The 15,950-nt window shown below is 44.2% G+C and overlaps 1 protein-coding gene across 2 annotated transcripts in view; it reads left to right on the forward strand.

The window, feature by feature from the left end:
* The window catches only part of B3GLCT (beta 3-glucosyltransferase), a 119,722-nt gene that overhangs the window by 24,540 nt on the left and 79,232 nt on the right, over window positions 1-15,950 (forward strand). For both annotated transcript variants that reach the window (XR_005832370.1, XM_040621937.1), the window contains exon 4: window positions 5,515-5,624. Coding sequence is in view for 1 of the 2 variants with exons in the window: in XM_040621937.1 (XP_040477871.1) it covers window positions 5,515-5,624 (110 nt within the window). In the remaining variant the exon portion in view is untranslated. The remainder of the gene's footprint in view (window positions 1-5,514; window positions 5,625-15,950) is intronic.

Here is a 15,950-nt window from a genome sequence, read left to right on the forward strand (position 1 = left end):
CTACGGGTCAGCTTACCAACCACATCTGTCAAACCATCCCGAGAACCTTGGTGCAGAAGCAGCTACTTGGTTCATTGTAGACGCCCCATACCTGCATCATGGCCCCTGTGCACCCTTATTTGTCCTCCCTTTCGCTATATTGTAAGTATCTTCAAAAATGTGACCATGAAGTCACAATTGTTGTTTTTGTTTTCTGGTATTGTGAGAAATATGCCCCAGTGTGTTGACAAGAGGATAAGGCTGACATCTGTGTGTTGGGTTTCTTCCCAAAGGGTGTGAACTTTGTCGATGTCGGTGGTTCGAGAGTAGGCTGTGGGAACCTGCAAGGTGGGCCCTGGACAGGAAAGAAAGGGCACACTTTCCTTTCTAGGCCTTCCTTTCACAGGTCTAAGTTCTGTGGAGTCTAGAAGACAGGAGAGGGCTCCTGGGTGGTAGGGGGAGGATGGCCTGTGCTGGGTCCCTGGACATGCATGCCTTCAGCTCTGAGACTGGCGTATTGAAGGAGCCATGTTGGTTCATTGGTTTTTCTTCTTTATATTACGACACCCTGGATGGCTCAGCCACTCCTCCCCATGTGGAGATGTTCTCTCTGCTGCCAGCACTTGTGGGTTTGGGCATTTGTTTGTGTGTTTATTTTATGAGATTTGTTGGGGCTCCTGGAGCTTCTTATAGAAAATGATTATTTTTAATTTTAATTTTTAGACTAGGGGGCAGAGGAGATGGGAGAGAGAGAATCTTAAGCAGGCTCCATGTCCAGCGCAGTGCCTGACGTGGTGCTCAGTCTCACGACCCTGAAATCATGACCTGAGCCAAAATCAAGAGTCGGACACTTAACCAACTGAGCCACCCAGGTGCCCTGAAAATCCGAAAACGGTTATTAAATGAACTAATGTCGCTAGTCTGGGACATGGGCTTGAAAGTACCAAGGGGAAGTTACCTGGATAAGTAAATCGACTTTCTTGGAATTACAAATGGCAAAGCTAGTGATATGTGATTTGGTATCAGCATATCCAGAAAAGACCCAGGGGCCTTATCTGCCACAGTGTTAACCTGGGTTTGCAGACCTTGTGGGGGCTGGGGGCGGGCTATAAAAGCAAGCCTCCCAGAGGAGTCAGAGTCTTACCACACTCCGGGCTGGATAGCCTTCTCTCTGTTTCGGCTCACTGTCTCATCAGTAGATTCATGGGTGGCGGTTATTCTCGCCAAGGAGAACACGATTGGAGTGGCTCTTCATGCATGTGCTGTGCGTGCATATGTACTCCTCAGCCTTTAGTCCTAAGGCCGCTTGCTATTCGGCTTTTCTCAGAAGAACCCCGCACTGATTCCTCATCAGAGAGACAGCAGCAGGATGGAATCCGTGTTTCTAGATTACCTCGGACCCGGAAGGATTAGAAATTAGTAGAGCGTTTGGCACACGATAGGTGCTCAGCAACTGAGAAATAGAGAACCTTTGATTTCTTTTTCCTTCAAAGAATTACTTCTCCTTCAGGGATCTTTTCTAACGACCTTCTTGTTTCCATCACCTTTCCTTAATTCTCTGCAGCTTACCGTTGGCCTCAGACCCACACGGATTCTTTCCTAGTCTTGACTGATTTCTTTATCTTCCTCTTCCGGCTCATCACGCCCCTCATTGTCGTCAGGCACTCAGTGTACGACCCATTTATTGCACATTCCTGGAGGAGAAACAACGACCATCTGTCTTGAGTTGTGACAGTGTTTGCCGTTGGCAAATTGCGGTGGGTTCAGAGGAGTGTGACGGAAGCGATGAGGAAATAGGGTGATCGTCTTATTTAGCTCCACTGACTGGGCAGCAGGAGCTTAAGAGTCAGAGGGTGGGACAGCGTAGGCAGAGAAGACCACCACAGAGGTGAGCCCTGGGGTCTAGACTCAGCCAGAATGTGATCTAGTGAGGGAGGGCTTAGGATGTCTGTCAGAAAAATATTTCTTGGAGCTGATATAAGAAACACCAGTAATTCAAGTATATAAGCAGCGCTCAGCACCTAACTGTGCTAACCTGTTTTTTTGTTTTTCTTTCTTTTTTTCTGGAGTGGAGGTGGGGCTGAATGGCTTGTAAATGGTATTCTGTCATTGATTATTAACAGGGTTTTAGGAACTGGGTTGGGTGCACCCTTCCTCCTTTCCCTCATCCCCAGTAACTGCCCCATATGCAGCCTATTTCTTAGCCGTACCTCACTGTTCCTGTTTTCAGGGCCCTAATTCCACTAGCTCTCCCAGAGCATCACTGTTCCCTCTGTTGGGAAGCTCCTCCCACCTCTTCTGTGGGCATCCCCAGGACACAGGGTCCTCATCGCTTCCTCTGGGAAGGCCCTACTCTCGGGGGTCCTGGATGGCTCTGTGGCTCTTCCCCAGTTTGAAAGCTATTCATCTATAGATCCACCCCGTTACTGTGCACGTAAATCCTTCATGATCTGATCTGGCTGAGCCAGCCTCCCCCTCTAACATTACCACTGACTGGTCCCTTCGTCTTTTTCTGGGCAATGCCTGACAGACTCCCCAGTCATCGACTCCTGATGCCACAGAGAGAAGGCAGGCTGTGCACTCTGGGATAACCCCTCTTCCTTCTCTGCCCCTGACCTGCCACCCTCTGTGCCCAAGTCTGCAGAAAGTTGCTGCGTTTTAAAGGACATGCAGGAAATGCCCCTTTCCAGAAGCTCTGCTCACACTTGCTCTCCCTCCTCTGTGCTCCCGTGGTTCCCTGCTTGGCTCTGCATTGTGATGACTGCCTTCTGACCCCGGCTCAGGCTCGTGCTTGCTGGGACTGTGCTTGCTTCCGTCAGTATGCCAGACCCTTGCACTCAGCACAGACGTAGAGACGCTTGCTGGGCGAGTGCATGTAGCACGTGTGATCAAGGCAGGAGAAGAAGGAAGCTGATGATTTCTTAGGAGCAGAAAAAACAAATACACCCCATAGCACATGACTCAGGTACAAGCAAAGGAGAAGAATTCACTTTTTTTCTTCCTGCAAAACCTCTTCCCTGTGTGGAAGAACTGTTGTCTTTGTGGGAACACTGGGAATTTTGCTGATCTGGTAGAAAAAAAGGCACGAGTTGATTACTGCAGGATTAACCTTTTGACAGATGGATCTGCTCTTTTTAAAACTCTATTAGGAATTATGTTGAACATATCAGAAGCTGCAAAGAGTAGTATAATGACCGTCCGTGTATCTACCACCTAGTTTAAGAAATAAAACATTCCTAACACAGTGGGAGCCTTTTAACCATGATCTTGATTTGGTGTTTATATCACTCTCATATAATCTTTTATATTTTCTGATCATGTATGATATATACATACATACATATATATATATATATATATATAGTAAAAATCCATCTTATATATATTTGTGCTTGTCTTTTCACAAACCATCGATTTATATGGTTATACCTTTGTAGCTTGCTTTTGTTTTTCAGTCTGTAGGGTTCATCTACAATATCCACCTGGATTGATGCATCAAGTGCTAGTTAATTTTCATTGCTGCTTAGTTTTCCAGTTTATATATCTTATTAGTGGGTCTTTGAATTGCTTCAAATTTATTTTCCTTTCATACAATCCTGTTGTGAGCATTCTTGTTATATAGCCTCGTTTATACATATGCAAGTTTCTCAAGGATGATTAATAGGAGTGGAGTTTCTGGGTCATTGGGAATGTGCATCTTCAGCTTTATTAAATTTTGCAAAAATTATTCTCTGAAGTTTATTTCATTTTTAACAGAAGTAAGTCTTTATAACTCCTCTTTTGATATGTCACTTGTTTAATGTTTCAGATATAGTAGATCAAATATTACATTTCAGTTGAAATATAAGATACTCGTTTAAGTCTTACCTGTGTGTCCTATTTATAGAGCCGAGAAGTTGATTTGAAATAGAGGTAGGTAGGTGGAATGTTCATATTTATATAAACTCCTATAGGAAAAGAATTAGGTCATATTCAGTAGGTTGTCGAACATTTCCTTTTAAATTTTTTATTGAGTTTTAACCAAAGAGCATTTTGGATTATTTTTAGAATCTAGATGGCTCACTGTGGAGCTATTTGTTGTATGAATATTTGAGTGATTGAATAAATGAATGGAACCATAGAACTGAACATAAGAACAATAAAATATATGGGATAAAATTAAAACCAGATGATGTCTCTGAGTCGAGGTGTTAAAAGGAAAGGCACATGGTGGGGGGTAGGTCGCCACATTCATTGCTGTAAGCTGGGCAGGAGGCTATAGTTTATGTGAAGTCTCCCTTCTGCCAGTGCCCCTGTCTGGGGGCAGGGTGCTGACCCAATGGCTGTTTCTGTCTGTTGCTTTATTGCAAACTCAGAACCTAACGTGCTTCTCCATTGTGGGGACTGAGCAACTATCTTTGCTGGCAAGACCTCCAGTAGTCTTCCCTGGTCATGTGGGCCTAACATTCGGGGGTTTACTCTCTGCTCGTCATTGCAAGAAAGCTGGCCACCCCGAGGTGAGTCTCTAAGGGGCTGGCAAATACTGCGAGTATGGTTGTGGATGGGCTTCTATGCAGTACTTCTTGCTGAAGCCCTGCTCCTGTGGCATTGGGGCTGTTTTCCTGGAGATAACACTTAATTCTGGCTGGGTGCCCTGTGAAGTAGAGTAGAGATTATGGAGTTATTTATTTGCAAGCTCTTGTGAACTGATGGGACAGAAGCGGTCACTGTTGAGTGTCACCTTAAAGAGCCATCCGGAACATTCTTGAGGTAGTGTTATTAGTTTGGTAGGGCTGCTGAAATGAAGTACCACAGATGGTGTGGCTTAAACAGCGGAAACGTGTCTCACAGTTCTGAAGGGTAGAGGTCTGAGCTCGAGGTGTGGGCAGGGTTGGTTTCTTCTGAGGCCTTTCTCTGTGACTTGTAGGTGGCTGTTTTCTCCCGGTGGCTTCACATCATCTTCCCTCTGTGTACCCGTGTCCAGATTTCCTCTTTGTGTAAGGACATCAAATATACTGGATTCGGGCCCCCGCCAACAACCTCACTTTAACTTGAGTGCCTCTCTGTAAAGACCCAGTTGCAAGTGAGGCCACACTCGGAGTTCCTGGGGGTTAGGACTTGAATGCCTGATGTTTGGGGGACACCCGTCAACCCATAACAGGTAACAGTGCAATGTAGGGTTACGTGTGACTTGTTAGAAGGCTAGTGGCAAACAAGATTTTCAGCCACTGGGGAGGCTAGTGTTGTAGACATTTTTGTACTTTCTCACGTTTCCAGTCATTCTTTCGACAGAAGCGGGAGCAGATTCACAGTTTGTTACCACAGACTTGATCAAGTACAGTGAGCTTATTTACTTGCTAACTTCTAGGAAGGATGTTTCAGAGATCTGTTTAAAGAGATTTTTGTCACTATGATTACATTTAATTTTTTTCCCTAAAAGATTATGGCCAGAAGGCTTGCCTTGCAGCTTTTTTTTTTTTAACTTGTTTTTAAGTTTATTTCAGTTGTTGAAAAATAAATACCTGAAAACATTTTTTTTTTTTTTTTTGGTTCTAGATTTAAAAGGAATTGTATTTGTCATCCAGAGTCAAAGTAATTCTTTTCATGCAAAGAGAGCAGAACAGTTACAAAAAAGCATCTTAAAGCAAGCGGCAAATCTTACACAGGTATGTAGTGATGGCTGGGATGCTTGCTAGTTATTTATTTGTTATTACTTTCATGTTTTCCAAAGTACTCTGTCTGTAGAGAATCGTTTTATTTAAATAAGAATAACTCTTCTGACTTGTTTTCCTTATTTAATATTGACTTGTTTAAAATTCTCTTGTTAATTCCTGATGCTCAAAGCATCATCTTCTAAATTCTTCTTATTTTTCTAAATTTAAGAGACTTGCATAATTGTGTAGGACTATTGTGGTTTTGTCACAAAATATGATAAAAAGAAGTGGAAGGAATAACATTTTAAAAGCAGGGCTTAAAATAGCAGAGATAATTAATATTCAAAATTTTAGTCCCAGGTTCTAAGGCAATTTTCATGTTGAAATAACATTTTCATTAACCTTAGTGTGGTGTTTCCTCTATGAGTCTCTTAATCTGTTTTTTAATTGGATATCATTAATTGAACTTTTGGGTTGATTTCTAATGTAATATCCAAGGTGGATTATGGAAAGATCGACACCTGCAGGTACATATTTTAATAATGTTTAAAATAGGCATGAACTGAATCTAAAGCTGCTGTGAATAATGCTGGAGGTTTGAGTAAAGGAAGATTTACCTTCTTGTCTTGCCATAGAGGGGCTTTCTTTAGCCGAGCAAAAGAAATTCCCCCAAGCCCACTCGCTACACTGCATTGCTACGGCCTTCAAGACAGACGTGCTTGTCTATAGATGAATGCCATCCCTCAGCTCTGTCGGCAAGAACTCTTTGACAGGAGATGTGTGTCTCTGACGGATTGCTTTCTTTCTGTTGGTGGGTGCTGGGAAATAAAGGATTGGAACTATCAATGGACAAATTAGCAGCCTTAATGGTATTCAAGGCTGAGACACTGCTGAGCATAAGGTTTAGTTGTGCTTAGCCTTTAAATGCTTTACCTATAAAATTCATACAACCTCCCAGCATCCTTACAAGGACAGGTCCTTGCCTCCCCTCCTAGGAAGATCATACCTTCTCAAGGGAAAGGAAAGACTGGCATGCTAGAAACAGATTGTTTTTTGGTAATTGGAGATAGGAGCAGGTGATGAGTTTATTAAAATACTTCTTTGTTTGGAAACCGACTTTGGAGATTTCCTTCTATTAAACCTTGTCTGATTTATCAGAGAGGCAGACACGCAGCAACCTTGATTGAATGGCCTCCTTCCATTTGCTCTGGTAAAGAGACTAGTGGAGCGGTCAGATGAAGGTCGAGGCAGGGAGGATGGGGAATCCATAACCTGAATAATCCCTCTGTTGGGTCCAGATAGGCATTAATGGAATTTAGCTCCACTGGGCCTTGGCAATTACCCCAAATTGTGTAATCAGTGATGACACCAGGACAGACTTCTGTATCACTTACTCATATGAATTAAGAGCATGTGTATCCTTATGCACCCATATGTGTCCTTGCTCTCCGAGATACCTTCCGTCCTGCAGAAGCAGAGTCATGTGTTTTAGATTATGTATCTTCCCCATTTAATCCAGGTGGTTCTGCTTTTTCTTCCTCCACAGCATCTTAAACATAATGGGTATTCAACCTATGGCAGTGGAATGGAATCCAAAGGAAACTGAACAAATATTAAAATGAAAACTTAAGTAAATTATTTTCTCTATTTAAAAATTTTTTGTTAATTCTTAAATTGATAATGGTGAACGCCTCTCCTATTAACTAGAATAGCTATTTTACTTCTTCCCGTGAAACAACAGAATGTAGAGAAAAGAGTAAAAAACTGAGTATGAGTTGGTGCTAGGAAAATATGATCTCTTGAGTAAGTGGATCTTTGAGAGACAATACGGAAAAGAAGAAAGTTCGCTTGACTACTTCAGCACAGACAACATAGCAATGACTTAAGGAAGGTGGAGATTTACTTCCCCTCACAAATATTGGGTGGGCCGGGAGTTGGCAGCTCTGCTCCTGGATTCTATGTTTTGTTACTTTGCCATCGGCTGAAGTGTCTTGTCCTCATCAGCATGGCTGGAACTGGTTGACTACCACGACATTGGCGTTCTGGTGTGTGGAGGACAACCAGTTTCCTTTTAAGGGTATGACCTTGAAGTGGCATACGTCATTCCCATCATGTCCCCCTACATCCCATTGTCACGTGGGCACACCTAAGCTGGGAAAAGTATTATCTAGTTGGGCCTTTGGATCCAGCCAAAACGCAAGGAGTTCTAATCTCTGAAAGGAAGAAGAGAGAAATTGACATCACTGCTAAAGTCAGGATTTTGTTTACACATCAAGGACTCACCTAGTCAATAGAAGAATTTATCTGTGAACCTCCCATCCATTCAAAGCACTGGGCATACAGGCATCAGCAAAGCATAGTCCTTGCACTTGAAGAGCCCACAGTCCAGGAGAGGAGACAGGCCTATACGCGGGCAATTTTAAAGCAAGGCAGAAGTGCAGAAGGACAAGTACTGCGTGATTCCACATACAGGAGGTATCTAAAATCATCAGATTCATACAATCAAAGGCCAGGGCGGTGGTAACCAGGGGAGGGAGAAGTGAGTTAGCAGCAGGTGTCAAGTTTCAATTGAGTAAGATGAATTAGCTCTGATCTGCAGTCCAGCATTGTGCTTGGTTGTACACTACAGTCGTTGAGAGGACAGAGCTCGTGTTAAATGTTCTTACCACAGTACGATAAAAATAAGTAAGAAATCAGGTACTGTGAGGTTAAGGGGCAGGGAGGGCTCCTCTGTAGCCAGTCAGGGGAAGGCAGCCAGGTGAGAAGTGGGAGCGTGTTGTGGAGGAGGTGGGCAGTGTAGGTGCCACAGCCCGGCAGGTGAGGTAGGAACCTGCCCACAGAGGAGCTCTGTGTCCTCTTCAGGGCCTCTCGGGGGCACTCTGCATTTGAGAACCATTTCTTTGAGATCCAGGACTTCAGCATCTCTGGCCCCTGGCAGTACAAGCAGGAGGAACCCGCAATCCCTGTTAGTACGAGTACCGCCAGTTGAACATGGCTGCTAGGGAGAGCCGTTAGGGCCTCCGCGTGTCAGCTCCGTATTTTATTTTATTTTATTTTAATTAATTAATTTATTTAATTAATTTATTTTTTAAGATTATTTATTTATTTGACAGAGAGACAGCCAGCGAGAGAGGGAACACAGCAGGAGAGTGGGAGAGGAAGAAGCAGGCTCCCAGCGGAGGAGCCTGGTGTGGGGCTCGATCCCATAATGCCTGGATCACGCCCTGAGCCAAAGGCAGACGCTTAAGGACTAAGCCACCCAGGTGCCCCTCAGCTCCGTATTTTAAAACCATCACTCCGGCGGCTGAACAGAGCTAAAACTGGGGCAAGGAGCCTAGTGTGAGGTCGTTGGGAGTTGTCCAGGGTGACGCTGCTCTGAGTGGGGCTGCAGACCTCTGCTGGTGCTTAGCCATGGGGCAGTGTGAGAGGCAGTGGGCTAGGGGCGGGGGGTGGAGCTGGTAGGGGTGGTGGTGGGGAGATGTGAGGCCAGAAGGGGGGCAGTTGGGGTGAAGGGCTGAGAAGTCAGGACCAGTGCCCAGCTGGGGCTGAGGTGGGGTGGGACTCGCAGGTTTGCAGGGAGCAAGATGATGTCAGGTTTCTATCCATGAAGTCTGAGGTGGAGGTGTCAGGTGCTGGAGGCTGGATATTTGTTTTCTTGAAACTCAGGAGAGCAGTTTGACCAGAAGCTGGTGGATTTGGAATCGGGGACATAGACAGGTAGGGGCTGAAAGCTTGAAGGTGCTTCTCCCAGGAGAGCAGTGGGACCCTGGGGAAAACCAGAGTTTGGGGACTGCGCAGAGCGGGAGCAGCCCTCTGGGGATGGAGGAGGAATGTGTGAGACAGACAAGGTGCATTGTTTGATGTTGGGGAACCTGAAGGAATAGCCTTTCAAACAGTGATCAGTACTGTCCTGTTCCCAAGACCGGACTTGTAAGAGAGGGTCTCAAAAATGTCCATTTCACTGGGCCATCTGGTGGGGACTCCTGTCTGGGCACTTACTTCAGAAGGCGTCCCCAGGCAGAGCACTTTGCTGTTGCTGGTGCTGTTGTTACTGTTATTTTTATTCTTAATTGTGGTTAAAAAAAAAAAAAACATGTAAAATTTGCCCCCAACCATTTTTAAGTACGGGTACGGTGACGAACGTTCACATTGTGTAACCAGTTTCTAGAACTTCTTGTCTTCCCAACTGAAACTGGATCCATACCCACTACACAGCAACTCTGCATTTCCCTTTCCCTCAGCCCTTGGCAACCACCCTTCTGCTTTGTCTCTATGAATCTGACTACTCTACATACCTCATGTAAGTGGCATCATATAGTCTTTGTCTTTTTTTTTGGACTGGCTTATTCTACTTAGTGTAATGGCCTCAAGGTTCATCCGTGTTGTAGCACGTGACAGGGTTTCCTTCCTTTTTATGGCCGAGTGTTTATTATTGTTCCTTTGACAGCCTTGGTCCACCATGACGGACAGCAGGACGGGTGCCACTTTCTGGGATGCTCCTTTGGTATCCCACATGAGCTCCCCTGCAGTGCCCTTTCTCCTCCGGGGCATCTGTTCTGCTTTCAGAATCCAAAGGGAGGCAAGACCTGCTCTGTACTTCTCTTTGGAGCCTCACGGAATGCCACACGTGGACAATATTAGAAACTGTATTTTTCACTGATACATTTTTCTCAGCTTTTAAAGCTTGGAAAGCAGGTCCATTTCACTCAAGTATTCACCTTTTCTAGCAGTTTCTTTTATGCTTCTATTTTCAGTTTGCTTATACTTAATTTGTATTGTCCTTTCTGTTTACAATTTGCACCTTAAACGTGTTTAGTAGCTGTCTTAGATTGCCACTAGGTGGCAATATTGGTTTTACGTTTAGAGACACGTAATTAAGCAACATCATTAAGCAAACCCTTCTTTTCCAGCATTTAATTTCTGTGATAATAAATGGAGTCTAGACGAAAGCAATAAGGAAACTTCCCTTTAATTATAAGATAGTCTATTTTTCTTATTCTGAAATTCTTTCCTAGGATGGAAGCCAACTGTGAATACTGAGGTAGTTACGACAAAACTGTAATACTTGGATTTAATTTGCTCGTAAGATCCAGCCTTTTGGTAGTTGAAATGGCCACAACGATTTTAGAGTCTGCAACCGTACTTGATACTGGTTAATTTTTTCTCTTTATAGAGGGTTTTTTTTTTTTTTTTTTTAATGCTACACATGTGATTAGGTTTCAAAGATCCAAAGATAATTGACAGCTAATACTGGGTCTGCAGACAATCCTTGGGGCAGTATTGGGATACCCTGACCTAGAACTACATGAAAATAGAGCAATAAGGTTAACTTCAGAGAATTAAATGCTGAGATACACCAAACATGGGGGTGGGGCAAAGTGTTTTTAAGAGGCAGGGATGGCTTCTTACTTAAAATTTAACTGGAACTTAATAAATTGACCTATTCTTGAGAAAGAATTGACAACTCATTCATCAGCCACGGAAGAGACCCTAAGGCAGAAGTTGTCAGGGCATCCCAGGCACTGTGATGGGGTGGAGAGCATGCTGGCTCCTTCAGGGAGGGGACAGTCCCATGGTTTCGCTAGGGTGTGCTCTAATTGAGTAGGATGTCTGGGGTGCTCGTGTCACTTGGGACCTGAACCATGAAGCGTTCAGGTTGCAATTTGGGTTTTCCCCGTAGATTTGCCCACCATGAGCATTCACAAAAGTTGCTTGCCAAGGGAGGAATCAACAGTAAGTTTTATCATTTGAATATTTATCTGATAGCCCAAAATATCTATTCCTCCCACAGGACCAGATGTCTAGAACTGCTGTTTGTTTATTCATTACCCTCGTCAGGTTGCACTTGACTACAAAATCTGCCAAAAATTAAGGTGCAAAAATTTAATGGTTTCTGTGATTACGCATCTGCTTCTCGCTGTTCTCTTTGCTTTGGCAAGTCGTTACCTCTGCCTGTTTTGCCTCAGAGTGTTAAATGCGGTCTTACTAACAACACAAACATTTTTCATCCTTCTAAATGCACATATGAAAGCAGGAGCCTAAACTAACTCTCCGTCTGAAACTTAGGACTGTACGGGGAGTTGTGGCTGGAGAAGTGACACCCTTTCCCTTGTTTCTAAAATAATTTGGGTCATTGGGAGTTGTCAGGCCCAGCTCCAGTTTTGAAGCTTACGAGGCAGCTTATAACGGCTCTGTAGTTGGTAGTTGTATGTGTCTTCGAATCAGTCAGCCAGCGGACTTTACCAAGTGCTCTTCTACGTGCAGAGTACCATTCTTGGCTGCGTGGAGCGAAGGGTGAGAAAGGTCCTCTAGCTCTTTGAATTACTTAGGAGGTAGATGGTAACTGCTTCCTCATAGAAATGACTATATCATTAGGTAGGTATTAGACGTCCGAGATAAGCATCTTAAAATATTTATCTAACAAATATTAACTGGACATGTGTGGTTATACTAAGTACTTACGAATTAAAAGGACAACTCTAGGCAATACACAGGGCCCTTTAGAACGACGGTGCATATCTGAAACCATCGAGGAATTGGGGCAATATGTAAAAAGCACACAGTAACAGAGCGCCCAGTGCACATGTAAATAAAGCCTGAGAGGGTAAAGAAACAAGACTTGTCAAATCAGTTAAGAAAGATGGGAAAAATGAGCTGGAGGGGTGTCGGTTGAGAACATGGAAACCGGAACTGGGAGACAAAGCCAAGTCGTCAGGAAGGCTTACTTTTAGGACACCAGGTGGCATCTGGGATTTTGGGAGCAGTTTGGGTGATGAGTAAGGATGTGCTCACAGTGGGCTCTGCACTGGTCTTTTTAGATCAGAACGGATGGAAAGTAAAGTCAGTGGGTGGGGGATGCGGTTGATGAGTATGGGGCCCCTAAATGCAAATCTGTAGGTAGGAGAACATGGATTTTGAAGAAGTGCTATTTTTCTCCCCCTCCGTCTTTTTTCTCCCTGCGTTACAGAGGGAGGGGTAATGCGGAGTTACAAAGACCGGCTATTTAAAGAGGTGCACACACAAAAAGCCACCTGGAGGTGAGGCTGACAGAAACCCGTAAGGAGAGTTCGTGCAACAGTGTCTTAATGAATGAGGCACTTGAGTGTGTGTTGTTCCAAATGCCGACTACGTGCAGAGATCTGTGTGTCCGTTATGATTTGACTTCTGTTTTTTGAACCTACGAAAATTCCTTCTTGAATGGATGTTTGCATGAAAATACTTGTATGTAGATTTTTTTGTTACACGAACTAGGAGCAAACGGCTTGGCTTCTGGTGAAGACACTATCGGATTTTCTCGTCCTTATGTTGTTTACGGAGAGGCCGTCCTCCGAGTGTCGCCTTCTCCCTTCTGGGACCTGGGATCCAGTGACCCAGGGGAACTGAGACGGTGATCATTTTTCCTGTGGCTTCAGAAGTATTTGGTATTAACCCTTGCCTAAAGTTACAGAAACCAGTATTGTTCTCCAAAGGAATTTCGAAATAAGATGAAGTTGGAAATAATAAAGGAAAGAATATAAAGGCATCATGGTGGGGTTTTTTGGTAGGTTCTAGTAAAACAAAAATTCCGGCACCATTTTGAATACTCTAAAGTGTGAGCTTCAACCATGGTACAGGGCAAGGGTCATGGTTGGTTGGGGAACCACTTCGAGTGAGGAAGTCAGCCCCTGTGGAGTGAGCGCAGCGGGGAGGGAAGGCCCGTGCTCACAGTGGAGGCAGGACCCGAGACAGATATGGGCAGAAGCACAGACAAATTATGGTTTTGTTTTTAAGGCAACCTGCAAATGCAGAAAAGCAAGTTCAGAGATGGGATGTTGTTATAAGAGTTTTTTGGGGGAAGAGTGGGGGGAATATTACGGCTGTATACATTACATTTGGCAGATATTGGATTACATTTTATGCTTTGGATCAAATGGAGCTGAACTAGCTGTCTAGAAACTTCCCCGCTCTCTCCACCCCCAACTAAATAGCTTTTGAAAAGAACAGACACGTCTAATTTTATTTTCTTCTTTTGTGGTATGAACTTTATTTAAAACCTGGAAGAATTTCAACCTTAACAAATAAATGATATTTTTTCCCTGTTCACAGAAAGTTCTGTAAATCACTATTTGCTTGAGGAGAGTTAGTCTACAGACTTTGGTTCATTAGTTTAAAAAAAAACAAACCTTGTTTCCATAAGATAAGTCAGAGCAAAGCCTTTCATAGATCAGTGTGAAGAAGCTTGAGAAACAAGACGGTTTTGTGTTTCCTGTTTTTAGAACTTTTTTTATTGTCAAGGAGACAGCGCGAGGCACTTCACTGAAAGGTTGGCTTGGACAGTGTGTCGCTGGCTATCACCAAAGTTCTCTTTTTAGGTGAGAGCAGTTGGATGCTTGCTTACTTACTGAAGATTCATTTTTTTGCAGTAACTGTTAGGTGTTAAGACATCACATTAATTGTTTATTAAACTGGAGACTTCATTACATTGCTGTTGAGTAAGAATTTATTCAGCCATCCATTCATTAATAAATCCTTATTGAATATTTATTCTAAGGAAGGACCTGGGCAAGATGCCCCAAGGAGAAAATAGGGCATTGAGACCCACATTGCTTCAGAGGCGGTTGCTCGGCAATCATGAGTTCACCCCACTTTGGAGAAGGCCGTGTTGTGAACATTCATCTCTTTTTGGCTGCCTAGCATTTGAACCCCTTCCCTGTCCTGGGGATCTCTATCCCGGCTGAATCTGGTGGGAGCTGGGCCTTGGCCCAGTAAGAACGTCGGAGGCCAGACGCCGGGTCTCCCCAGGTTCAGGGGAGGCAGCCTGTGATGGAGTGTGGCCAGTCCGACGTTGCTGCGCAGGACTGAGTCTGGAGCTGGGGGCCCACGGAAGCCAGTCACTTCGGAGCTCACTCTTTTGGTAGTGATGTCCGTACCCAGTGCCTAGAGGTGTACAGGGGGATCGGTTCAGGGCCAGCACATGCAGCTGTGCAGAGGGGGCAAGTGCTCCTTGGGGACAGGGTGCTTGTGGTGGGTGCTGCCCAGCACCTGGTCTCTTTTGGGTGAGTGACGGTGCCCGCCCTCCAGCAGGCTCGTTCTAGTAGGGGACACACTGCACGTTGCTGCGTGAAGCCACGGTGGCATTGCACTCTGAGAACACAGGCAAGGAAGCATCTAGCCCCGCCTGGAAAGGTCAGCGAAGACTTTGTTACAGCGTTTGAACTGAGCCTTGAACAAATAGTAGAGTTTGCCAGACTCCTGCCAAGAGCAATGGTGGGGACTCTCGTTGATGGGGGCAGTCGTTGTGGGTCTTGCTGGGTATTAGGGAAAGGGTGAATACAAGGAAAGTAAGCCAGTCCGTGAGCCAGTGTGCGAGCTTAGGTTTAGAGAGGTGGGGTTGCAGGGACTAGTGAGACATCTGATATATGGGGTCGGGGTCTGAAGCAGACAGAGAGTTGGAAACTATGGCAGTAATCATGGTTAACTTTTTTTTTTTTTAAGATTTTAATTATTCCGGGAGAGGGAGAGAGAGAGATAAAAAGAGAGAGAGAGAGAGAGGGATGGAGGGAGGGAGGCAGCAGGGGGAGGAGCAGAGGGAGAGGGACAAGGAGATTCCATGCTGAGCACCAAGCCCGACGTGGGGCTCGATCTCAGGACCCTGAGACCATGACCTGAGCTGAAACCAAGAGTTGGATGCTTAACTGACTGAGCCATCCAGGTGCCCCCAGAGCGAGGATTCTGATGCAAGTACCTTGGCTCCAGAAATCAGATCCTTAAACACTGAGCTGTAGTACTGCCTTTCATGAATGAATGAATGATTAGTTAAAACAGATTTATATGAGCTATAAAAATGTACTTAGTAATGCATTTCAAAGTAAATAGTTAATAAAAATAAATTTTATAAATAAGGAGGTAATAATTTTCTCTTGTTAGGAGAAGATAGTGATTAAGACACGTATCTGGAAAGAAATATATATATTTTAAATATAGGCTCAGGTTCCTGGAAGACACGTTATTACAGCAACACATGTAATCTACTGGTTCATAAGTGAATACTGGATTTTTAAAGACTAGTAAATCTGTCTGACATGGTTCCAAACAGCATATCAGACATCTTTATCATCATCCTCATAAGATATACCTCTTTCTTATGGGAGAAATTATAACAATAAACAGATGTTAGTTTTCATCGTAATTCATGTGTTGGTCCAAAAGCTCAGTTCAATGGTTAAGACCTATATAACAGTTGGAATTTGGAAATGCGGTTGAACTGGAATCTGTCTTAAAACAGGATTCAGTGTTTCAGAGCCACTGCCTCATCCTGAAAAATGTCTTGGCTTTTGCTTTCAAATTTAGTACTTGGTC

Source organism: Ursus maritimus, unplaced genomic scaffold (assembly GCF_017311325.1).
Source record: "Ursus maritimus isolate PB19 unplaced genomic scaffold, ASM1731132v1 scaffold_10, whole genome shotgun sequence".
NCBI lineage: Eukaryota > Metazoa > Chordata > Mammalia > Carnivora > Ursidae > Ursus > Ursus maritimus.